This window comes from Falco biarmicus, chromosome 4 (genome assembly GCF_023638135.1).
Source record: "Falco biarmicus isolate bFalBia1 chromosome 4, bFalBia1.pri, whole genome shotgun sequence".
Classification (NCBI taxonomy): domain Eukaryota; kingdom Metazoa; phylum Chordata; class Aves; order Falconiformes; family Falconidae; genus Falco; species Falco biarmicus.
Window position 1 is genome coordinate 15,250,016 of NC_079291.1, and position 25,463 is coordinate 15,275,478.

The 25,463-nt window shown below is 37.0% G+C and overlaps 1 protein-coding gene across 2 annotated transcripts in view; it reads left to right on the plus strand.

The window, feature by feature from the left end:
* ULK4 (unc-51 like kinase 4) overlaps positions 1-25,463 on the plus strand; it is a 249,721-nt gene that overhangs the window by 140,178 nt on the left and 84,080 nt on the right. For both annotated transcript variants that reach the window (XM_056334570.1, XM_056334571.1), the window contains exon 32: positions 16,982-17,087. In XM_056334570.1, the coding sequence (XP_056190545.1) occupies positions 16,982-17,087 (106 nt within the window). The remainder of the gene's footprint in view (positions 1-16,981; positions 17,088-25,463) is intronic.

Below are 25,463 nucleotides of genomic sequence, written 5' to 3' on the forward strand. Positions count from 1 at the left end.
CTGAGTCAGGTTTTGCTTTATATACTGAAAACACATGCATGGGAGCCCTTCTGTATTAAGTTTTTAGTTATTAGCTGTAGAAGTTTGTCTTATCACTCCTACTTTTGTATGAGAAATTAGGTTTTATGACTTGGATTGACTTGCTTTCTGAATCAACGGTTATTTCTTTGAGAAATTAGCAAGTTAAAAGTACACATTATTAGCTTTGTTTTACGAGGTTAATTTTCAGTCTGTGCTGTTTATTTGGTTGGATGCAAGTATATTGGTCTTAATGAGTACATGACTTAAACAGTGATTTGGAGAATTCAAACAAATTTGGGCATAAAGTTATTATTTAAGCTTTTATTTTTAATTGTATGAATTACAAAATATATATTATTTAATATCAAGCTTGCTTTCAGTCCTTTAACTCTAGCAGGTATGAGTGTATAGGTGTCTGTAGCTCTAATTGTACCTGACCTAAGAAAGGTTTTGGAAATTCCTTGTTGATTAAGGAAAGTGTATTGGATTTGCATGGCAAGGTTTTGGTAGCAGGGGGGCTACAGGGGTGGCTTCTGTGAGAAGTTGCCAGAAGCTTCCCCTATGTCTGATAGAGCCAGTGCCAGCTGCTCCAAGATGGACCCACCGCTGGCCAATGCTGAGCCCATCAGCGACAGTGGTAGCGCCTCTGGGATAACGTATGTAAGAAGGGAGAAAAAACCCATGTGCAACACCAGCAGCAGTCAGAAGAGAGGAGTGAGACTACGTGAGAGCAACAGCCCTGCAGATCCCCAGGTCAGTGCAGGGGGAGGCAGGAGGGGCTCCAGGTGCCAGAGCAGAGATTCCCCCCGTGGTGAAGCCCATGGTGAGGCAGGCTGTGCCCTGCAGCCCATGGAGGTCCATGGTGAAGCATGGAAGCATATAGTTGGAGGCACCAACTATATATGAATTGGATAGACAGCTCCTAGAATATGAAGCTTCTTCCGTGTGGGCCTCTTTCTTGGCTGTGAACAAACTGACCCACAAAGTCTCCAAGCAAGCCAAGAAGGGTAGTTCTTCCTCATGCACTCCAACCACACACTCAGCTACTGAGTCAGCCTTTTTCTGCTGAAGGGAATGGGTGCCAGTGGTGCACGCCACATGCAAGCCTTTGGTTCTTCCTGTGTGACCAGGAGGAGGACATGAGGAAGTAAGATGGTGAACCTATCTGGTGACTAGAAGCGCAAGTACAGGAAGTGCAAGGAAAACCAACAGCCAAAAAGCATTCACACAGGAAGACTACTACTTCACTGTCTGTTGGGCAGAGTAGAAGGGCTGCTTGGACTTTTGACTCTTATGAAGGCACTTTTGCTTTGCAGTTACAAAAATCAAGTAATGGGGACTCCCAACTAGCAACAGAGGGGCCCTGCCTTCAGCCAGGTGGAGGAAAGGGGCAACCAGGTTTACTGGACTGTGTGGACTCAATGGTCTGGCACATCAGCTCCAAAGGAATATAAAGCTCTGCTGGACACTGGTGCACAGTGTACTCTAATACCATCAGATTAAAAAGGAGAAGAATCCGTCTGTATTTCTGGAGTGCTGGCAGGATCCCAAGAACTGTCTGTGTTGGAGACTAGGGTAAGCCTACCTGGGAACAAGCCGCAAAAGCATCCTATTGTGACTTGTCTGGAGGCTCCCCTGTATCCTTGGCATAGAATTCCTCAGGAGAGGGTACTTCAAACACCCAAAAGGGTACCAGTGGGCTTTTGGTATAGCTGTGTTGAGTATGGAGAATGTTAGACAGTTGTTTAGCTTGCATGGTGTCTCAGAGGATCCATCTGTGTTGGAGTTGCTGTGGGTTGAAGAAAAGCAGGTGCTAATTGCTGCCATGGCAGTGCACTGGCAACAATACTGCGCCAGTTGAGACGCCCTGGTTCCTGTCCGTAAGTTGATCCAGTGACTGGAGAGTCAATATCGAGGCAAAGGGAAAGCATTTAAGGAAAAAACACATACTGAAGTAAAGCTGAGATACATGTTCAGAACAAGTTACTGATCTTGTGGCCAGAATTCTACTGTGACATTATCCCTGTTCTATCTAACAACTGAGGTGTATCTCATGATCTCATCTAAGTAAATTCTGGTGTAGGAAAACGTGGCAGTTGCTGATGGTATGTTTATTGACCAGCTGCATCCTGATGACTAAGGTAATAAGCTAGTGTGTGCTTTGCAGTAGAGCTAGTAGAAGAATATTGAACGTCCATGAATAGTTTCTAGAGGGTTCCATATTCTACTTCTGAACTCTGATTATTTATCTAAAAATTTGTCTGGTTTGGCTTCAGTCATGTGTAATGCATTCCTCATGTTAATGTCTTCCTGAAGAGTTCATATTGCAGGATGATAATTAGATTTTAGAATGTCAGTCTTCCACAAAGCAAAACAATTTAAATCTTAATATTCTGCTTTCGACTTTCTGTTTTTGACTGTAGTCACTCGTTGTCTTATATGCTTAGTTTCTAAATATATTTTGGTTTATAAAATGTTTTTATAGGCAAGCTTAAAAATCATTGCTTTGCTAAAGTAGATTTATAGCCAAATATATGCAAGCCTACAATGATCTGATCTTAGTTTACTGACTGTAACTTTCTAATTACAATTGTAACAGTAGCATCATCTCAAAGACTCAGCTGAAATTTTGGTAGTCTCTTTTTTCTCGTAGGTTTGTCTTTCAAACCTCTTTGTATTACAAGGTCCAATGTGTGCCCCTCACTTGCTTTGAACAAATAATTCTTTACTGCTCATGTGGGTACAGGAAGCAAAATTGTGCCCTAGAACTGTTTTTCTTTCTTTTTCATATACTTGGTTCCTTTTGAAGTCCTGCCTACCAAATAAAATAATAACCTGTTCAACCATCATGATACAAAATACGGTGGCTGACAGTGTCCACTCTGCAGTTGGTGATGGCCGTGAACTGGTCCCTGTGGCAGATAACTAAGCACTGTTTGGTGGGTGACATCACTTAATTTTTCTGTTGCTGTGTCATGTGATTTGATGTGGAATTTGGCAATAAGTTAGATCGTGTTCAAGGACAAAATAGGTTTCTTCCAGTTACTGACTTGAGTAAAGTATCCTTTCTTCTTGGTGCACCCTTTCTGTTTGGTGCATGCTCTTTTCATTTAACTAAAGCAGAAGGGACACGTACGAGGGTTGACAGCTCTTTTGCACTACTGCAGAGAGGCAAGGTTTATTTTGTGAACAGTCCAATTAATTTGTTACCGTATATTGTGTAGTTTCACATGTGCTTGCCCTGTAACAAGTTGTGGAGCAGGATTTAAATTCACTGCACGTAGCTATCTTTAGGGCTCACATCTGGATGGCACTGCAGGAGCATATTGCTGAAAGCAAACAGACTAGCAGTTTTGATGGTAACAATGGAGTCTGAGAAAACACTGGATGCCTGAATAAGATTCCATTAAAAAGGGGGGAGCGAGAGGGATGTCTAATGCAGTCCATTTAATGCAGAACTCTCCAGAGAGTGAAGTGGGGATTATGCCTGCTGCCCTTCTTATTAAAGGCTGGTATAGAAGATGCTTGTTGGGCAAATGGTTTCTCCATAACAGACACTCTATTACTCATGAATACATTTCTAATTATATCTTAATGATCTCAGCCACAAATAGGAAAACAAAAATCCTTGTCTCCCTGAGTGGTTACCTTCGTGGCTGCAGGATTGGCAAGGTTTAGATTATCCATCTCCTCTCACTAATCCCAGGGGACTTCATTGTGAGAAATGAGACTTGTTTATGATGGTGAATTAAATTGCTGTAAAAGGTTATTTCAACAGACAGTTGGGAAATCATAATAAAATAATTTAGTAAAAATGGGAGCTAGAGTATGCTTAATGAAACATGATTAGATTTAATTTTCTTGCTATTTCAATCATTAAAGGTACATTATCCTTTCTCAGACCTCATTTGGGCTCTTTGCCACGGACCCACTCTTAGTAACAGACTGAAACTTGCATGTTCCATTAGGATATGGAAATGGCTAATGATACCCTACTCCCCTCTCCCTGGCTTTTGTAAAATTTCTGTTACCAGCTTTTCAGTTATGTTTTAGCCATTTTTCTCTTTCATCCTTTTATTTCTGCTCACATCTATTGTACACATTTTTCAGTGTGAGTAACTATTCAGGGATAGATGGAATTAAATGAAATAAAAACCTAATACGGTTATGTTAATAACTATAAAATGCTTTATTATGAGTAATTAAAAAATGAACTCCTTTAGTTATTACTAGGACCACATGTTCTAACAAAGTTAATATTTTAATCAGTTCATATAAAAAACATTGCTATGCTATCTTAATCCAGTAGTCCAATTATTTGGGGTTTTTTTGTTTGGACAGTTTTAAATTTTTCTTTATTCTTTCCTTTTACAGTGCAGTGACACATTGTGTGACATTGTATATGGGCTACAATTTATGCCTGGCCTCTAGTAATAATAAGCGTAGTTCCTGGTGATATTTTATGCCTCTCTCTTAGCATCAAAATGCTGCTTTGATCTAAAAGCATTCAGCTACTTTTCAGGCTATGAGTTCATATGAGAATAAAACTACTCTGTTGTTAGACAACTTGGGCAGAGCAGCAGAACCTTGTTGATAGGAACTGATCAAGGCTCCATGGTTTTCAGGACTTGAGTGTGTTGTTTGAGAAAGGCGATATTTGCATTATTTCAGTTTTCAGGATGATATTCCAGTTTGGATGTAGGTTTCGCTGAGAAAGGATTTTTGCATTTAGGGTGAAATTTCTGCACAAAGTGTCATGGGAGGCAGAGGAGGAGGACAGACCTCAGGATAGCCAGTAGCCCATTAATTAGAAACGCCTTAGAGGAAGGGACCAAGTGCAGATCCCAAGTTAAGAATCATCCAGAAGGAATGGCTGGCACTGGGTTTTTAAAGCTCAAAAGAAGTCTTCTAACTACTAGGCAAGACATTTTACTAGCATCTCTTACAGTCTCCCACTGAAATGGCTTCAGTTTGTACATGTAAAATTTTCCTTGTAGCAGAGGCTTCTGATTATCTGGACTGTCACTTAAAATGAGGAGGAATAAAACATCTTCAGTCCTCTACACTTTATGTGAGATAGATAACCACTGTGGGGTACAGGTAGTGTGAGAACCTAGGGAGTGTGTCAGTGCACACTAGGAACATTTTTTTTTTTTTTTAGAGTCTTGGATGTTTGAGGGAATGGAAAATCTAGTCCTGCTTTGAGACAACATAGCCTCAAGTCATTCATTTTTCAGTGGTGCTAGAATAGTTTCATTTGAATTTTGTATGTTATATTTAAAATAATTTTCTATGAAATGTGCGTATGTATATATATTTAGTGTACCCTGTCCTCTTTTAAAGCAATAGACATAAATTCTCTTATAATCATTTAGTATCTGTTTACTATTGAAGTGAACTATATGGAGGGGTGGGGAAAGGTCAGTCTTTTAGGGGGTGAAGGCACTATGTCTCCAGTGCCTTTACAGTGTATCTCCTATGTTTCCAGGCAATAACTTCCTTAATGGTGATGAAAACCAGGAATATTTGAATTGAACCTGTGCTCAGAAGAAAGACTGGGTTATATCTTGTCATTAACCAGAATTTATTTTTGTAACCTATACCAGTTTTCAAACCTATATTCCTAAATTTCATTTCTTGAATCAATATGGAGGCACCTAAATAGAAATTATGGGGGGGAAAGAGGTGGGGCAAGACTATGAAGGAAACTTTAATAAATCATTTGGAGATTACTTTAGAAAAATGTGCAAATTAAAAAATGATGTTCAACATAGTTAGTAATAGTAATAATAAAATGCAGAGTAACTTCCTCTGTCTTTGAGAAAGAAGTAGGACTTGTTTAGAAGACCTTCCAATTTTGCTGATGTTAGTGATTCTTGATTTTGTCTTTGATTCATCTGTTAATCTCCTATAAAAATGGAATAAATTATGGGTGAGATCATACATAGCAGCAAGAGGTATACCATCTTTGAAGTCATAGCATCTGATACTGCTTTGCAAATGCCTTTAGAGAAGCAGAATTTTGGTGTTCTTCCCTTGTGTTCTTGTAGATCTGAGCTAAGCTTTTAAATCCTAAGTTTTGTGCCTTTGCTGTTCTTTGCAATGCAGAAGTTGACTTCAGACCAGCTGAGATTTTTCAGCAGTGGTGCTTGGCTGGTGCAGGGCCAGTGCACAGGTGCCAGTGGGGTGCCAGCTAACCCTATAGTGCCGAATGTATCTGTACCATGAATTTTTCAAACTGTCTACTGACTGGCACTATTGAGATTGAGGGAGCAAGACTCGGGCGATTCCAAAATTGATTGTGCTGTACTTTTTTTATACTCTCAGTGAAGTAATTTCTGTTTTCTGTCTTCTCTTCCTAGTTCAGTATTCTGGGTGATGAGAACTGTTCATGCTTTATGTCAGTGTCTTTTATTTAAGAGCGGCTGCTATGTGAAAACATGGATGTTGTCACTCAAGTGACTAAATCAGAGAATCGTAGGATGGTTTGGGTTGGAAGGGACCTTTAAAAATCATCTAGTTCTAAGCCCCCTACCTTGTGCAGGGACATCTTTCACTAGGTTGGGTTGTTCAAAGCCCACGTCTCCAGCCTGACCTTGAACACTTCCAGAGGTGGGGCATCCACAACTTCTCTGGGCAACCTGTTCCAGTGGTTTTACCCTCACAGTAAATAATGTCTTCCTTATATGTAGTTTAAATTTACCCTCTTTTAGTTTAGGTACCATCTTAATTTCACAAGAATAGTAACATACAAATTTATACTATTATAAACCTCATATTGCAAGTATGTTTTGAATCATTATTAATATTATTATTGCCATCCTTTTAAGCTGTTATTTCTTTCTCTATTTTACTTTCTTCTTGTCAGTTCTGTTTCAGATGCTGCTTCATAGTCTAGCATAGCTGGCAGACCACTGCTGGTTAAGGAGACAGTTGTCTTCCAGTATCCGTGAACTCCAGTGGCTGGAGGATGTAATTCCTGTGACTGATGTTGCATTCATGCTGTCATTATTTTATAGAGCTAAAATGGGGCTGTCACTTCATAAGTATTTTGCTGAAATACATGCCTGAAATATGACCTATTAAAGTGAACTTCACCATGTTCACTTTTTCTAGGGTCACAGGTAGGGACAGAGTAAGAATTAAATGCTAAACAGGAAAAAAACCAAATAAAAGAATAAATATAATGATGAAAGGAAAAAATATTATTTCTGCCTCAGACCAACATAACCAAACTATGTATGCTGTCTTTGATTTTGCCATCACAGGCAGGACCAATTTAAAAGCAAACTCTGTGGAGTCTCTAAACTGCAGCAACATCCTAGAACAATTTAAGCAAAGCAGAAATACTGTCATTTAACCTTGAATTTCTGTCTTTTTAGTCTCTAGATATTTTTTTTTTTTTGTCTTAGCTGTGTGCAGTTCCTTCTGGTAAACAGTAACAAAGCAAAATCATGTTAACCTCGCACAGAATTTGATTAAAGAATGGGGTTGGTGGCTTCCTTGTTAGACCCAGAGTTAAGCTGATGAGTGGTTCATATCTTTGGGGGAGACTTTTGGATAACAGGAGGCTTCCTTCTTGTTTTGTCTACAAAAGAAAGTGTGATTCTAGTATTTAGATAGAATAAGAAACTGTACTTTTTTATTTTTTTTTGTCTGTTTGTTCAAGTTCAGCAGTTGTCTGGCTATGAATCCAAGCGCTCCTTCCAAATATTCCCAAATGTGGTTCTGAGTACCAGACTTGTTTCTTTGAGAGCTGTGAGGGTTTTGGTGGCTATGAACATTTTTTAGGCCTGCATTTCACAAATGCTTAGTTTTGTAAACCAAAATTAAAAGAGGTAGCAAATACTTCAAGTCTTATTTAGCTTAAATATGTGTATCAAATCCACTTATACTCAGTAGAGTTTCAATTGCTGTGGCCACACAGTTAGGACTACTATAAGTTCTAACCTTGCCTTCAAATTTTGAATCTTTGCCCTGATATCATAGTTCAGTTCTGTTCAGACTATTGATTTTCAGTTTCACCCCAGCTCCTTTTATGCTTGGACTTCATATACATACGCAGCTGGACATAAGAAGAAAATACATTAATCCTTGAGTTCTTGAATAAGTGCCAAGATAACACTGTGATACATGGGGTATGGAAGTGTGTTTGTGTAATATACATACTGTTTATCAGGGAACCTTACCTTGAGATAGATGTTTGATGGTACAGATTATATCTAATTTATAAAAGAAGCAACTTTATAGAAATAGTTTACCCATAAACTCTGTTCCTGTATTTCACAAAGATATTGTAATATACCTAAAATATTTTTCGTTTCCTGGATTTTTAAGTATTTAATAATGGGATTATGGTAAAGGTTTGCTAATGTTCATGGTCCTTAATTAACTAATCGGGAAAAAAAACCCCATATAACAAACCCAACACCTATATGAGTCTACCATCTATTATATGTTTTTTCAGCATTCAGTCATCTGGAAACAATAGTGCTAAAATGGAGGAGATACCCGATTCTGTAACTTTCTGCAATGTCAGAAGGAAGGGAGGAAGCTGGTGATTTAAAAGGGAGTTGTTATAATTTAAATTTCGGGCCGATCATAGATTGTCTTGTCTTGACCATGAATATTAAGCAAAGAAAAATCATGCCAAATAAAATCTCTGCATAATATTGCTTTAGACTATATATGAATTTCAGTCTTAAGCAAACAACTTTACTGTTGAGAGTTAATGTTTATTGAGTATGACACCACAAAAAAAGCACTGTGGTGATGAGTAGAGTTATTTAACAACTTCTTATTTACGCTTAAACCCCAGTTTTGCTAGACAGTGTTTTCACTTACAGCAGTCAGTTCATAGTTTCTCTTGCCTTGTCTGCCTAGTGTCATAGTAGCAATATAGTTTGTTTAGAGTATAATTGCCAACCTGTCTAAGGCCAGAACAGGAACATGAAAGGAATGCGCGCTCTCTCATGGGATTATAATGCTGGCTGTTATTACTTCTCAGCACTTCTGCCAGTCTTTTCATTGAGGAATATTGTTAGTGCTCACCCCTTTCCAGCCTTGTGGCTTGGTGTCTTGGCATCAACTAACAGCAGATGTAGCTCGCTGCTGTAGGTATAACTTGAGTGGGGAAGGGCTGGAAGATGAATTTACTAGGACATCCATACGCAATAGTATGTGTACTTTGAGCTGAGTGAAGTGTTCATAGCTGACACAGTCTGATTGTTGAGTATGTTTTCTTTCTAAAATGCATGTCTCAGGGAAAATGCAAAATCTCTGTGAAGATGTGTCTGAGATTAACAGGCAGCCTTAAAAAAAGATGTTTAAAAAGTGAGAATTTCGTAATGTCTTTCAGACTAGTAATTAACTACTTCAATAATCCTTAAAAAACCTAATTGTAGAATTTAAGAAATAATAAAATTATTTTGAAGATCCCAATTATAATGAGACTATACCGTGAATCTGGTAAGAGAAGATTCAGCAGATGCTTCCTTTTCATTTAACAGCCCTTCCATTGTTTTCAAGTTTAATGTAATTTGAATAAACTAATTATCAACATTCCCTGTTGCATTTACAGCTTGAGTAAAAGTGAATGTGTGAAACAACAATGTATTTAAATAGTATTTTGAGGGTAGAAGGCATAAAACAAAGAGTAAAACCAAAAAAGTAAGTATGTAAATGTGGTTTTCCTGCTATTTTTGACAGCTCAAATGTATCTGTCCTCAACCCAACTAAATTATGGTAGGGAAAAGCATCTTTTCCTCATTCAGACAGGTTCCATTTCCCTGCTGCTTTGTCAGCCCATGGCTTCTCATTTAACACCTTTTTCACCAGCACCACTGAGTTTTAAGACAGACCGTGAGTATGAAGAATAAAACATTCAATTTGAGATTAATAGGGGGAATGGATATTTTTCCTGTCCCTTTTGCTTCCTCCAAAAAGTCTACTTTTTCCTTAGGGTTTTTTTTTTCAGTTGTTAGAGAGAATGTCAGGCAAGGTATTTCAACCTCAATCTTGCACGCCTCAGTAGGCAGTGTAAAATGAGTCAGTATCAGTTTTTGCTTTTAACTACTGATTTAGCAACTAATTTGCTATAGGGAAGGGAGCAATTTAATGGGGAGGAGACAGCTACCCATTCCTTAACAGCTGATGATAGATTTAAGGAATGCAGAGTACAGGAGACCAATGTTCAAATCCCTGCACAGCCCAAATACAGCAGAGACTTGAAACTAAATTTTCAGTATCCTAGGTGAGTGCCCTCTTCAGCATATATCTCTTTTTTTATGATTTTAAACAGAAATTCTATTATGAACCCTTCAAACCTTTTGAGTCAAAAATGTTAATATGATCCTTTGGGTAAGTCTAAGGAATCTATGTTCTCTAAATTAAAAATGTCACCAGCAAATTCCCCAAACTCATCTAAACTTCTTTCCTGGTGGTGACAAAGTGTCTTTTACATCAAAGCAAAATCCATGTGGAAAAAAAGATGTCAGTTGATTGGTACCTGTCATTCTGAAGTTGTTTAAGAACTAGATGTTAATTAAGGCTGAAAATGCACATCTGAGAAGTGAATATTTTGGTATGGAAATTTCTTGGTGTAATGGTTGATTGCAGCTCCCAAGTGACACTGCAGTTTAAATGCTTCGCTGATACTTGAGACTCTCCAAAGCACCCACAGATTTATGATACTAAATATGAAGTTACTGCTGTGGTGGTATCAATTACTTCTAGAGCTTCATTGCTTCAGAACGTACCAGTATGAATACTTCCAGGGTGCTGAGATCTTCCTTGATATGAGGAAGCTTAATTCTTTAGAGTAAGATATCTGTATAGCTTCTTTTCCATACTGTCTTGTCAGTCATGAGCAAATTTTTCTTTTAAAGGAGCATCTCAGTCTTATTCATAATGAATAGCTTTAATACCCAGGAAGCTAATTGCTTGGATACTTCCTTCTAGGTATTGGGAAAATCATGTTTTTATAGGAAATTGCTTCAGTGTCCTCCTTGTGAAGGAGCCTGAGAGAGGAGTCTTCTCAGACTCCCTCTGTTGACAGTAAAGAACATTTCTCTTGAGAATGAACTTCCGTAAGGCTTTCAGGAGCAAAAGGAGAAGCTTTGAGGTTTCATTGGTGCTGGAAATTGAGGTGCAATTTTGTAGGAAGAAGAAATGATATTGCGTTTAGAGATTTGCTGCTGAGTTGCATTGCACTTTCATCTGTAACAACGAATGTAAGATTGCATGGCTGGTTATTGTTTTCTCTGTTGTGCTGCAACAAAATTTATCCTGTCTGTCCAAAAATTAGACTAAAAATGGTATGTGAATTCTACCAAACTGGATCATAAGTTTCCTGTTGTTGGTTTGGTTTTTTCTCCCCAAGATGACTGTTTGATTCACTGAAAACTAACAGAAACTTTTGTGCCAGTAGCTGGGTTTTTTTAGTCAGATAAATACTAAGCAAAAACAAGGAGAAAAAGGAATTCTTAAGTTTTGGGACTTTGTCAGTTTACGCTATAAAAATTGTATGTTAATTTTATAAGTGTATCAATACCTGGAATATTTCTCTTTTCATCATGTATAAAGTACTATTATGACAAACCTCCATATGGTTTCCCTCTTAATAACCTTGAAGATTGTTTACCTCTAATGCCAAACAGATTTGAGTATCATTCTTTTCACATAGCTTATAAATCTCATGCTTGCTGACACAGAAGAGTTTTGTAATCCTTAATTCTCTGCTTCATTTTTTTTGCTTGGATTACCATGGTTTATTCAACTTCCACAAGTTTGAAACATGAAGTGATCCTTTTAAGGGAGGAGAACTGGTTACCCTATTAATAGGTGGTGTAAAAAATACTGTTCTTGTTCACATGTCCGTTCTTTGAGCTTGTATTCTTACAGGATGTGGGAATAAAATGAGAAGAGAAGGGACACTGGCCTTATTTATATTTTCAGTTCCTAATGTTTGTTGTGCAAAAGTAGTACTTGTATGATCTTGACACAAACTCGTTTTCTAAAAGTAAAAGATTTCATCTTTTCATTCTAGAGACGCAACAGTCTTTAGAGCTCTGTTTATTGTAAATGTCAACTTTTGTCCTTATGCCTCGTGAGATTCTAACCATTAACACAGATAAAATTACATGCTTGTCCCCAAGTTAACAATGAATTTGGGGAAATGAAAAGGATCTAACAAATGAGTTCCAGAATAAAAAGACAGATAATTAGGTCTCTGAAAATATGAACTTAGGTGTGGTAAGAACACATTTGTAAATTGATACACTTCTCAAAAAATGGATGTACTTATCAAAAAGTATCTTGTGAAATTTTGCATCACCTGCTGCAGTGGGTAGGAGAACAAAATCTAATACTGCTGCTTTTTGTTGGTTGGTACTTGACAGCCTAGGGTTTTATTAATGGTATCCTTTCTCCTTCATCAGTCCTTCTAAAATCACTACTGTTTTCCTGTCCTCAACTGACTTTGCCTCAGCATTTGGTGACTAAGAATTTTTGTGAAAGTTACAAGACTTCTGATCTTCCTGTGGCCTGAATATATCACTGTTGTGATACATCTGAGACGTGTGGTCATTCCAGAAATTGGTTGCCAGATTAGTAGTTGCTCCTTGTTGTATGACCATACCCAGAGGAAAATACTTGGAAATATTAGCTCTGTTAGAACTGTGCTTTTGAAAAAGGCTGATTTTTGAAAAGCAGAGTAGCAAGAGACATAGTTGTGCTTACTTCTGACTTAGATCGTCAATAAGGAAAATAGTATTGCCTTAATGTTAAAGATACATATGTATATGCTTTCAGTTTATGCATAACTGGTTTTATGCATCAAAAGCCAGAAAATGTTACAGACCAGATTATCCAACTACATGCATAGCTGGACTAAATTTGTTTCTCAGTTGGCTTCCTCTGTGATTGAAGAACACGGCATACGCTGTTGTGAATGTCCCTTGCAGGCTGCATACAAATAATGCTGTTTTGTACAGAGGAGTTCTACTGTTATGTCCAGAAAAGTTTCTGATCCTCTTTTTCATATATACAAAGCAATACAGTATATCGAAATATGCTACATTAAATGCAATATTAAACTGTACTCTTTCTGGAGGTCCTTGTTAGCATCAATGCTTTGGTTTATTTTCTCTCAATTATAATACGCCAAATATTCATCACATAAAAATGGCATCTTTTAGTAAATATATTTTGGATATGGCTCATGTCTATAATTTTCCTCTTTCAATGGATTTAATATATGGAAAACCAAGCCTCCATCTTGTTACGTCCCCTTATTTACCTAGCTTGCATTCACAGGCCATATATAAGCTTCAGAAAGCCTCTTTATAGTTTAAGTTTAATCACTCTGATTATATTGAATGAGCAGTAGGACTGTGGTGTATAGCAGTCCTTAGATTTAATTACATATAAATACATAGTGCATTTTATTCTGGATTCTTAGATACAAGAGTAGTAGGCATGTATGGGAAGACTCCCAAATTCGTAACCTCTTATCACAATTGCTATCTCTTTTGTTATCTAAAGTGTAATTAAAATACTGTAGTTTGCCTATGCTGTTTTAAATTCTAATCCACTTAAAGGAAGAGAAACAGCAGCTTTAGCCATAGTATCTTGCCAAGATTCATACTCCCACTTTGCTAATTCACGCCCTCTTACCTAACTGGCTTTAAAAAAATACTTCAACTGATTTCTTTTGTTAATGTACAACCCTTCAAAATTAGAATGAAAAGTTTAATGGCCTAAATACAGTGCAGTCCTATTTGAAAAAGTCTGATTTATCTTCTGTGATTCCTTTTTTTTTATACTAGTATTTCCTTGTTATGCCCTTGGTATTTCATAGCTGTCCTTTTTAAGCACTGAAGCAATTAGTTTTGAGAAGGCTTATTCTTCAGGGTCCAGTGCTTTCCTGCCTTTCATTTGCCGAAGCTGTACATTTTAATGAAGTTGTTTCATCTGTGTTGCCAAACACTAGAATTTTGCTGCTTCAATTCTAATTATCTCTGCTGGCAAATGCTGTGTTTTATTAAAGCTGTCAAGTGCACTGTTCATTAAATGTCCACAGTCTGTGGTGCTGTGCACAAAAATTAGATCAGCTTTGTTCCTTGATAGATTATGAAGAAGTTAAATATTTTTATATAAATGTCTGAAACCGAGTCTAAGCAATCAGTGATGACTTAGATAAGTAAAGCATACCTGTAGCATCTTGAAGCCTACCATCTTGTCAAAACCCATCTATGATACATACATTACCTGATTATTTAATTAATTAAGAGACCATTTTCCTTCCTCGAGGTATCTACATTGCATCTTGAATTCTAGTCTATATGTGTTTAGGGCAAGATAATTTTGGTAACGTATACTTTGATATAGGTAAAAGCATCGGTGCTAGTCTTGCAGTAGAGGGAGAGAATTGTTTAGTATAATTGATCTCCATTAAAAGAAAAAATGGCTTCATTTTAATGTTACTAATCTGACGAACGTGAAAAATTGCTATTGTAAGCAACTGGCAGCTTCTCTTGTAATTACATATCTCAAAGGGAATTTTACTAGAAGATGTTTACTTCAGATATATGGGTCAGTAACAGAAGTATTGTACTTGGGAAGAAAATATTTGAGTCAACTCTCATTTTGGGACTTCTGGAATTTTTTTGCTTTTATTAATTTTATATACTTAGTGTATGTATCATTATCTTCAATAATGCAAGCAGTCATTCTTACTATTTAATGTATTGTTTTCTAGATGTTCTCTAGGAGAAATAAGAAGATACTGTGATGCTAGACTACCAGATAACCATGTTGTTGATCTTTCAGAAAAATGTTTTTCTTACCCTTCCGCTATCTGTAGGAAATAACTTCAATTTATTTTTAGTACCATGGCTTTATGGTATCTCTTTTCTGTATTGGTTACCTTATCTTTTGAGGAATGTAGTGTTTATACTTCCCAACATTACTTTTATATTTATCGGGCTGTATTTTAAACCATCAGAGGAACAGATATCTATTGTACTCTTTATAGAAATAATAAAAGACATTGCAAAACGCTATGTAAAGTAAATAGAACTTCAGGGGCCTCATATATATATATATATATATACATATATATATATATGGGTTTGGTGGGAAACTACAGTCCTTTAAAAGGCTGTGAGCCATTTTTCCTTGCCTTTTTTCCTTATGATCCAGTTTAAAGTGCTCTAGTGTAGAGAGAACTGAAATTTCATACAGACTAAAGTTGAATAGGAATCTGTGTATTTTTATATATTTATCTGTTAATGTATTATGCCTTACCATGTATGTTTCATGGTATTTACAGGAATAATAGCATTTAATTTTAGTTTTTGAGTGCAGAAACAGAAATTAATGTTCTCAAAGCAACCATCTGAGTCTCTGCCTGTCAAAACTTTTCCTTCAGTAGTTAAATATCTGAAGGAAAACATTTGTTCTTCACATAGCATGACCCTTTCTACCACTGTAACAGAGGACTTTCTGATGTGGCATTGCAGATGCATTTCACAGTATCCTGAATTTTATCAGACTAGTCAAGAAATAAAAATCAGGTGTGTCTCACTTGCATATTGATTGCAACCACTTATATCATGTTTCCAGGCAGGGGTTCAAATAGCATCCTATGAGTTATTTATTTTATAATAACTATATATTATATTATATATTTATATTATAAATATAATATAAAATTAGGCCTGCCCCAGCCCAAAAAGTGCCTTATAAGCTACAGAGACCACTCCCAAAGGAAACTTCAGGGAGAGTGTTCCTTTGGCTGTATTCAAGGGCTGAAGTAATTTTTGTTGTCTGAAATACTTAACTTGAGACCAATAATCTTTCATCTTGTTCAGCTTCAAATTGGAACTTCTATCAAAGGTATAATGACTCCTGCTGTCAGGCAGGAGGTGGCTCAGGATAGATGGCACGTGCTCTGGCAGTGAAGTAGTTGAGTGATATCAGTATATTGAGAGATTTGATGAGAAAGGGGAGTGTGCAAGTCACCTAGGTACATGTGGAAAGTCTACAATAAATGAAATATGACATGTTTTTCTAAATGTTGTTATTTTCAATTTGGATGTATGTTTGTATTTGGCTTTGAGTCTGAAGAATCGGACAAAATAGTTCCTGAACCTTCTAGGGAGATTTGAAATGTATTCAGGCTTATATTTATATCTAGACTTAGATTTGGAAAAGCCTGTCCTGTTTTGGTTCCTTGGAAGTTGCCTGAGTTATTACTGTCACTAGTGTGAATAAACACATGCTTTGATTGCACCGCCTTATCCACCCTTTCCAGGTTGAGTGTGCAAGTGTGTAAACTATAACAGAGGAAAATAAATTTCTTTATGAAGCCTGACGTCTTCCTGTTATCAACAGAGTCTCAGAAAGTGATGAAAAATCACTGCAAGCATAAGACAGACATCACAAGTGATGCAATTCAATACAGAAATAGGTCTCTAACAGGCATGTGAAATCAGTTTTATACTTAGGAAAGTATACAAACAAAACCAACAAATACATTTTACAACCTAAGGTAGGTTATCAAGCTGCAACTGAAAAGAGTAAAATTAATACCATTAATAAAAGAAATGCCATACAAAGGGAAATGTTCCTGGTTCTGAATATATAGAGATTAGGCTGATAAAGCTGTATGCCGGTTTTAAAAGTCTTGAAAGTTTATACCTAACTAGGAGCTGTTTCAGTTCAAAAGAACATGGGAGAAATTTTGGTCTAAGATTTTTAGATTTGGCTCCCTGAAATTGATATTATTTGCTAAGATACTTGGCTGGTTTTCTATTATTTTAGATGTTGAACTTTAACAGATTGAGAGAGTATTGCTTTTGCGTTACTACATTTTTCGAAGGGAATAATCATCTTCTAACCTTGCTAAAGGAAAACTAGATTATTTTTATTTTAGTGGATTTTTTTGTTGTTTTTACAGGATCACCAAGACAGTATACTTGGGAATACAATACAAACTGTTATCGCCTTACTGAATAACATGGTTGCTAACAAGAGCACGAACATGGTGTTACTTTTTGAAGAAGGTATGTCATCTTTATCTTTAGTTGTTATTCTTAAAATAGAAGTTTATCCGTCTGTTGTAATACCTGGCACTGTGTGAAACCGTAGACTTGTATGTATTTATATACTATAGTGGTTGTTACATAATTGCATGGTAACTGACTGGTACTCCTCATCACTTCATCTCTCTCTCTTACTGACTTGATTATAAATTTAACTTTCAGAAAGCTGTTCCTCCAAGAAAATGTGGTTACAAAAGAATTACAGACTGAAAGTTACATTACGCCCATGAAGAATGGCTTTGGAAAGGAGTGGGCTAAAGCTCTGATTGTAACAGTGCAGAGTGCAGGCAGAGAGCACCTCTGCAAGTTCTTCCTTTTCTCACTACTCAAACATATGAAAGGATAAGTCGTACAATATTTCTGCATTTTAAAAAAAAACTAGGGTCTGTTGCAGTTCAGTGATGTAGCCTAACAGGGTGAAGGTCAGGGTGGAGCTCAGGGAGCCCAAACTATGAAGTTTTAGTTTACAAGCTGTTCCATGTCTTCATATCACTATGCTTTATTATTGAAACTCCTTTTATTTAGGAATTGGGTCTGGCTTACAAAATGAAGAGAAAGTTCCTGCTGTTGGCAAGCTATATAAATGTAAAAACTTGTTTAGAAATATACGTGTTGATAGCATTACTTTTGTTTATCATTACTGAGTGAGTGACATCCAGCAATATGGATTTACAGTACTGTGTGTATTATTTGTGTAGATAGAATAAATCAAAGACCTTGAGTACTGGCATAGCAGTATATAGCATACTCCAGAAGGAGAAGGAAGAAATTTGCATAGAGAGACAGTGAAGAGACAGCTAAGTCTCTTGTGAAACCAAGAGTTGAGAGAAAACCTTTTAAAAGTCTCTAGGAAAAGGCTGTGTTGGGGTGTGAGGGGGAAAATTCATCAGAGTGTAGCTTTTATATAGTCACCACATCAGAGAAGGAGCCAGATGAGACATAGTATGATTAATGGTTTAAGTGTAAACACTGATGGTGATGAGCAAATTTGAAGAATTGGATCTGCCTTAGGCAATAAAAAATAAAAAATCAGAACACATGGCAGCTTGGAACTCCATCAAGATTGGTAGTAGTGGTCATGTCCTAGTTCTAGTAATTACCTTAGCAGTTGAAGCACTCACCCAGAAAGTGGGAGAGCTGAATTCCTGGTCCTTTTTACTCCGAAGGGATTGAATGTACAAGGCCATCATTCAGGGATGAACAGGAATTTGACATTGTAGTTAATAACATGCTCCTCTCCTCTGTTTCCAGCAGATCCACTCTGAAGTTAGTGGTGTGAGAACAGGGCCAGCAGAAAAGAAAGAACAGGAAACAATGACTGAATTAGAGAGGGGTGGTTCATGAGATTCTGGTGCTTTGGTTCTTTCTCAGCAAAATGCCTATCACCCTTGGAACTGCTTGGGGTTTCTTGGGCTTTAGATTTATGTGCTGCTTTTGCTATCTTTGGGTAGACCTGCTCTGTGTCGGGCAAAATGGTAAGCTAGCACTGACCTGAGCTGCAACAGGATAACTTGTCAAAACTGCACAACAGTATGCAAAGACATTAGCTCAAGGCTCACAAGCACTGGAACGACGTAATGGGTATGCCTTACTCAAAGTAATACGCTCTGCCTTTCTGCATGGCAAATTAAGTGCAAAATTATTTAACAACATGGCAAAACTGCATCTATTCCCTAAGTATCTCTTCTTTAATATCTCACAGAGCAAACTCCTGTGTATTTTTTATGCTGCTGGTAGTATATCAGTGCTCTTTCCCTTCTCATCTGCTCCAAAAATAAAATGCAGCTCTTCCATCATGCTAGTTTCCAAATTAAGGAAGTGAGATAGAAACATTGTTCAAGTCATTTATCTTTTCCTTGTGCTATGTTATAAATGACTCCAGTAATATTTTCAGACTATTAGTGATTGGATAACACTAACTTGGGCTCACTGAACTTCACTATCCTGACTAGGAAAAACAGCACAGCAGCCAAAAAGAATTTATCTCAAGTAAAATGTCCCCATCTCCTCTCATCTATTTTCCCCATTGGCTAATCTTCACAGTACTGGAAACCTGGATTTTTCCCAGTGCTTTGTTAAGGGCCTAATTGTCAAGTAAAGAACTTCTGAAATTTGGTTTACAAGAATTTTATGAAGGTATTGATCTTGTAATGGTAGACTCTTAAGATTTTCTTTCAGTGAAAACAGGAGAAAATTTATTCCATAAAAACTGGAGGGCTTTTTATCCTTTTCATTACCAATGGTAAATACATAGCGTTCACTAGAGAATACCTTAAACTTACTCTGCCACTATCTTTGATATTCAGCTTGTCATTTTTAAATGACTTTTGTGTGACGAAGAACAACATGATCTAAAAAGATGGCAACTAAGCTCCCTCTTGCAGAAAAGATCCTGGAGTCCTAATAGAAAAGTTGAACGTGAGTCACCAGAAAGCCTTTGCAGCAATAAAGGCAAAAGAGGGCTGCAGTAAGAAAGAATAACTGGAAGACTGAGGAAAGTGGTTGTTATCCTCTGTTTGGCACTTGTGAGATTTCATGTAGAATACAGTGTCTAGTTTTGAGCTCCAAACTATATTGGAGTTTTATATACTTTTATATACATTTATCTAAATGAAGACAGACATTCATAGACAGGAGCAAGTCCAGTGGAGGGCAACCAAGATGTTTAGGAGGGTGGACCACATGGTGTATGTATTTTCAGCCTCCGCCTATACTATTACATTGATTTATTCCTTCCTAAGTGAAGAAAAAAAGAACTTTGCATTTGTCTTTGTTAAACTTTAAAAGGTTTCTGGCAGCTTATTTTTTGAGCTCTTTGGCTTCTTGAGCACTTTCTGAATGTTAGCTCAGCCCTTCATCACATCAGCTGCTTGCCACGTTTCAATGTCATCTGCAAACTTGCTGAAGGTGCATGTTGTTCCATCTTATTAGCACTCTGTGTTCATGCTGTTAATGAAGGCATTCAACATTCATGAGCTATTCTACTGTCTTAAAAAAAAAAAAGGCTGAAGACAGAGTACTGTGGGTCATCAATTTCCCTTATTTCCCCATTACAATATGATAATTAATTCATGTATATATGGAGCTTTAGAAATTAAACGCTCTAAATACTTGTTAAACAATATAAGGAACTCAGGTTAGCCGGTCAGTCCTGTCAAGATTTTTGTTTCCAAGAATCCAGACATTAGCAATGAGGATTTCTTTCCAGTTTGTGTATGCCTTTCTTCAGCTGCCAAGAAGCAGTATTTTTCAGACAGATCATTCAAAGACCCTTGTCACTGTTTCCTTTTGTGCCTGTTAGCCTTCAGAACTCTCTCCTGCTCAAAAGACTTGTATTAGGTGATAGATTTTTGGTTTTTTTAATGGGTTGCAGTTTGTGTGTTGAACTTTCCCCTTTCTCAGGCAAATCTTGCATGATGGCACTTGCTTCATTACTACTTCTGTGATTTCATATTAATAACAATGATACAACTGTGCATTGCAGCAACTTGCCTATGGAGTGGATTGCCTAGCGTTAATTTCTCTCTCCCCTGAACTGTGTTCTTTTGCGTGACAGTACATCAGACATGTAATGATAACCGCTTGCTATGTTTAAAGGTGAAATGGGGAATAACATATGCAACTAAAGTCACAGAGGGAATTTAAAATGGCCTGTACTTGTTTTATTATCTACTAAATATTTGTTCTCTTTGTTAACATTAATGACAACTTCCACTTAATAATCAGAGGGGAATAATATGATCTAGCTTAATTACTGAGACTGGAATTCAGTAAGGAGGCTGGGTTTAATATAGGGTCTTTTGTGAATAGTTAAGGTGAGATGGTAAAAAGCCAAGACAGTAGTGGTCATTTTTAACATAGTCTTCTAAGAATGTAAGACTAACCCTGTCTGTCTTGGCTTCTGTCTGCCAGTCTCTTTCTTTCTTCCCTTTCCCCACCTACTGAAATAATTGGATAATTTTAAGTTAACTTGAGAGAGCATAGAGGTCCAAATATACAAAGTATCCATTCACTCTATAGTAATCAGTATCTGAGGAAAGGAGAGAGACCCAAGTTAGTGCCATGGTTTAGGGAAAGGCAGTAGTATGGACTTATCAATTAAATGTTCCTGGCTAATGTGCAGTGAATGGAGTAGTGCAGTACACGACATGCACAAAATATATATATATGTACTTAGAAATTTACAGAAAGAAAGGAATTATAATACCTAGAGTTTCTAAATTACAAATTTTTTAAAATATTAAGTTTTAAAACTATGATCTGGGACTGTCCCTATGGAAATTAGGTTGCAAAACCCAAAAGATGTCATTTCACCTTCAGGTATGAACTAAAGAATGTAAATGTGAAAGGAGCATCATTCGGGAACAGTTTTCTTGCTTTTGCCATAAAGTTGTGATGTGGTCAAAGTGGAGCTAACTGGTCTGAGTTTATGTCCTGGATTATAATAGTTTTTAGTGATGGAGGTGAAATGTTCTCATCTGTGAATCCTATTTCCATTAGCATTTATTAAATAAAAATGTAAAACTTACACTCATATGGAATCCAGATGTCTACTAATAGGCCTGTAAAAATCTATTGATTAGTATATCTCCCTGGTCTTTTCTGTGTTCACTGTTGGCTTTTTAGGATATCTGCAGTCTTCTGTTTCAGGTTTGTAACCACTGAGTTCAACAGTGGGTTGGTCACACCTGAAGAGGGTACCTATGTAATGATCCCACAGGATCTGTCAGTGCATGGGAGCAACTGCCATTGTGGCACATGCTCATAGTTGGGTGACATAGGACAAAGCAGTGCCAAGGTTTCAGAAACAGGGAAAGGGAATTGTAAGTGACAAGGATGGCAACTTACTACCATGGAGGTAGCAGGGATATAGGATACAAATCTGTATTGTTCTACTGGTCATGAAACAACCAGCTATATATTAATTTGTGCTTGTTAAATTGAAAGGGTTAACTTTTGTTGACTATAAAACAAACACCCAGGTCTAGATGCCAGACTCATCAACTCTTAAGCAGGGTTGTAGGATCGTCTGTTTCTATAGATAGGTGTTAGGTCAGTCTACTGAAAAGACATACGTTGTCTGTCATTGACATGTCATGTCTATTGACAAATATTGACATATTGACAAATTTAGACATAAAATGAACCACAAAGTCAGGTTCGACTGCTTAATAAGTAAGTGGTGTAAGTGTGCAAGACCACTTAATTATGTGGAATGTGATGAATAATAAATAGCCAAGTGCATCACAGCACTGTAGTAAAAGTCTTGTACTCTAGTACAGTTCACAGATACATAAACTCTTTGTTTTGCCTTCAAGTCAGTCTTTTTGTCACTTCTGTTACTTTTCTGGTTATGTTTCTGAGTTTGTTTATCAGGTAGTTTGTACAAATTAAAAATAGAAAATGTTAAATTATCTTAATCATCTGTAGTTAGTAGTAGTTAGCTTTCAAACTTTGAGTTCTGTTTGTCCCCAGGTTGTATTCAAAGGCAAGGAAATTCTTCATTCTAACTGTTTCATCATATGCATTTTACTTATAGGAAGAGTTTGGACATAGTACATTAGAGTGTAGAGAAGTGTGTTTCAAAGGCTTTAGCTGCTTCATCAGAATCCTCATTCTGAAGAAATTAACAGAGCAGGTTGTTGCAAAATAGATCGTATAGACTGCAACAGATAAGTTCTGATAGTCTGTCTACAGCTTTTCATTCCTGATAATGCCTCAAATTTATTACGCTTACATAAACAGCTATTTTCAGTATGTATAAAAGTAATTCTAAGTAATTCTATCTTTAGGAAAGGTTTCCACTGCGATGCAAATCTGACCTAATAAATTGTTTGCAGCTCAGTGTTACTTAACAAATGAGTTTACATTTTTAGCTTTTTTGCAATCTCATTATACTCCATAAATTGTTTATCAATTTTTTTTCATGATGGGTCATATAAGGAGATGATTTATACATAAGGTTCAATGCAGTCATGTTGAATTGAATGACCTTTTCCCTGCTCTACTGCTGTGATCCTGTGTTTGGCCACTATCCTGAAGTAACCGCCACTAGAAGTGTAAGCAGAGACGTTTGTCAGAATGTTTAAAAACAGTTTCCATTATATGGTACAGCAAATCCTAAACTATTCCGTATGTGGTAATGCTGTTGAATCTCAGGAACTGAAATAAAAGGGAATTTGTGGGTTTTAGAACAATAAAAATAGTCTTTTGAGTTGTGTAAAAATGCAACACCTATTAGTAGTACATGGTACTTCAAGCAGTTTGCGTAAAAACTGAAGTTCCTGAGGAAGGACCTTTGGTGGGAATGTAAGGTGTTGGCTACAGCGGTTAAATCCAGTATCATATTAAGAAAGCATGCTAGGTGCTTGAAGCAGAGACAATTATTAAAAAAGAAAAGATTTGCAATAAACTTTGTAGTCAGATCATCATAACTCATTTGCACCTCATGAAAGAAAGATCAGCCTTCATGGGTGAGGTATCCTTACTCATCTTGTGGTCCACTGCTTTGACTTTTAGTCAAATGTCAAGAGATTAATTAGATTTCAAATGTCTTCGTGTGTCGTATTGTTAAAGTCTGTTAAATACTGCATATCCCAAAAGTGGCACTCATAAGACCGACATCCAACTTTAACCTTTCTCTTGAGGAAAAAAAAAAAAAAGAAAGAAAAAAAAAAAGAAAAAAGCATGTCAGTCTCTTACAGACTTTATGATCTTTATGATCTTTAACATAATGATACGTAAATGACAATGAATTCTGAGGTCTCTAGGTAGACCCCAAAGGTTTCTAACTTACCTAAATCTTTGGTGGATATTCTTCTACCTTTTCACTTCCTCACAGATAATTACATTTCAGCTTCAGTCTCGGAAAGAAATTTAATTATGCTGCCCATAGCACACTTTTTAAGAACAGCTTCTAGCTTCCGAGCCAGCTCTTTCTCACCTGCTACATCATCAGTGTTCATGAAATGACGCAGTTAACTGCACTGACGTGGCAACTCAGATCTTCCTCCCTGCTGCACCCACCTATGCAGTGCTCTGAGCTGCTGTGCGACACTGAGAAGGCAGTGGTGTGATGTTCCATGGGACTTTGATTTTAGGAATACAAGTGAGTTGTTGGAGTAGCTGGCTTTAAGGTTGCAGGGTTTTCTTCCAAGATGGGAGAAACTAACTCTTAAGACAGTGATCAAGAAGAGAATTAGTCATACGGGAGAAGTCTACTTGCAAAGGAGGGGCAGTACTTATAAAATCCTACAGAATGTATTAAACTGCTAATACGGCATTAAGAAACCCCAACAAACAAACAAACAAAAACCACAGGCTTTGTCTGTGAAGGAATTAGACACGCTGGTTCTGAAGCCATTTGCTCCTTCCTTAGTAGTCCCTGTTTATTCCTAGGAGGAGTTTTCTGCTAAACTTTTACACGATACAGTATAGGGATATTTCTTCAGTGACTGAAGATAGAAAATGTGTTGCTATTCATAGCAGTACTTTATACCTGCTTGTTAAACATCACCCTAAGCAATTATAAAGCTTAGTTCATATGCAGCATATTGTGATTCTGGATGGAAAGATTGGCAGGGATATTAAGGGATATAAGGGAAATCAATATGAGTGAGAACCTAAACCAAATTTTTCCATATTTAATCAATGCTTAGAAACAACTTGCTCTCATTTAAATAAATGTGAAGTAAGAAATTATCTTAAAATACAGAAAATAAACGCAGACAGATTTGTATCATTCTCTCAGAGTAGTTGCAGATGTTGCATCTTATCATTTGGATGTTACAGGTGAAGTTCCTCGGTTAGGAGGTGTGCACCTTACAGCTGCGCAGGACATGAGCCTTTCACAGCTCCCTGCCAGCACTGTAGTAGCTCAGCTCATGAGCGGAGATGTCTCTGTTAACATCTAAAAGTAGTAGTTGTGTGTCACAATGTTCATTTGAGTTACAGGCTCTATGAGAAATCGGTGGTGGTTGAGCCTGAAGAAGTCTTCTATGGTATTAGGAAGTTGAGAATGTTTTTTAATAGTATTAAGACATGTTTTTCTGACCCAAAATGCCAGGTGCTCAGGTGGAACTGTATGTCATCACATGGGTAAACTTAGAAGCCTGATACCATAGAAGGTAATGGGAATCATGTCAAAATAGCATGGTGGTAGTGAATTCTTTGAGGAAAAAATAACTTGTGTCATCCTGTGATATTCATCAGTGCAGCCATCTGAAAAGGATGAAACTAGAAAAGTAATTGCTGTGAGAAACAGTTATGCCATTCCAGTAAGAACCCAGCCCACGTCGAGAGCCGTACCCATAAAGCACAAAATGTCGCAGCATGCTT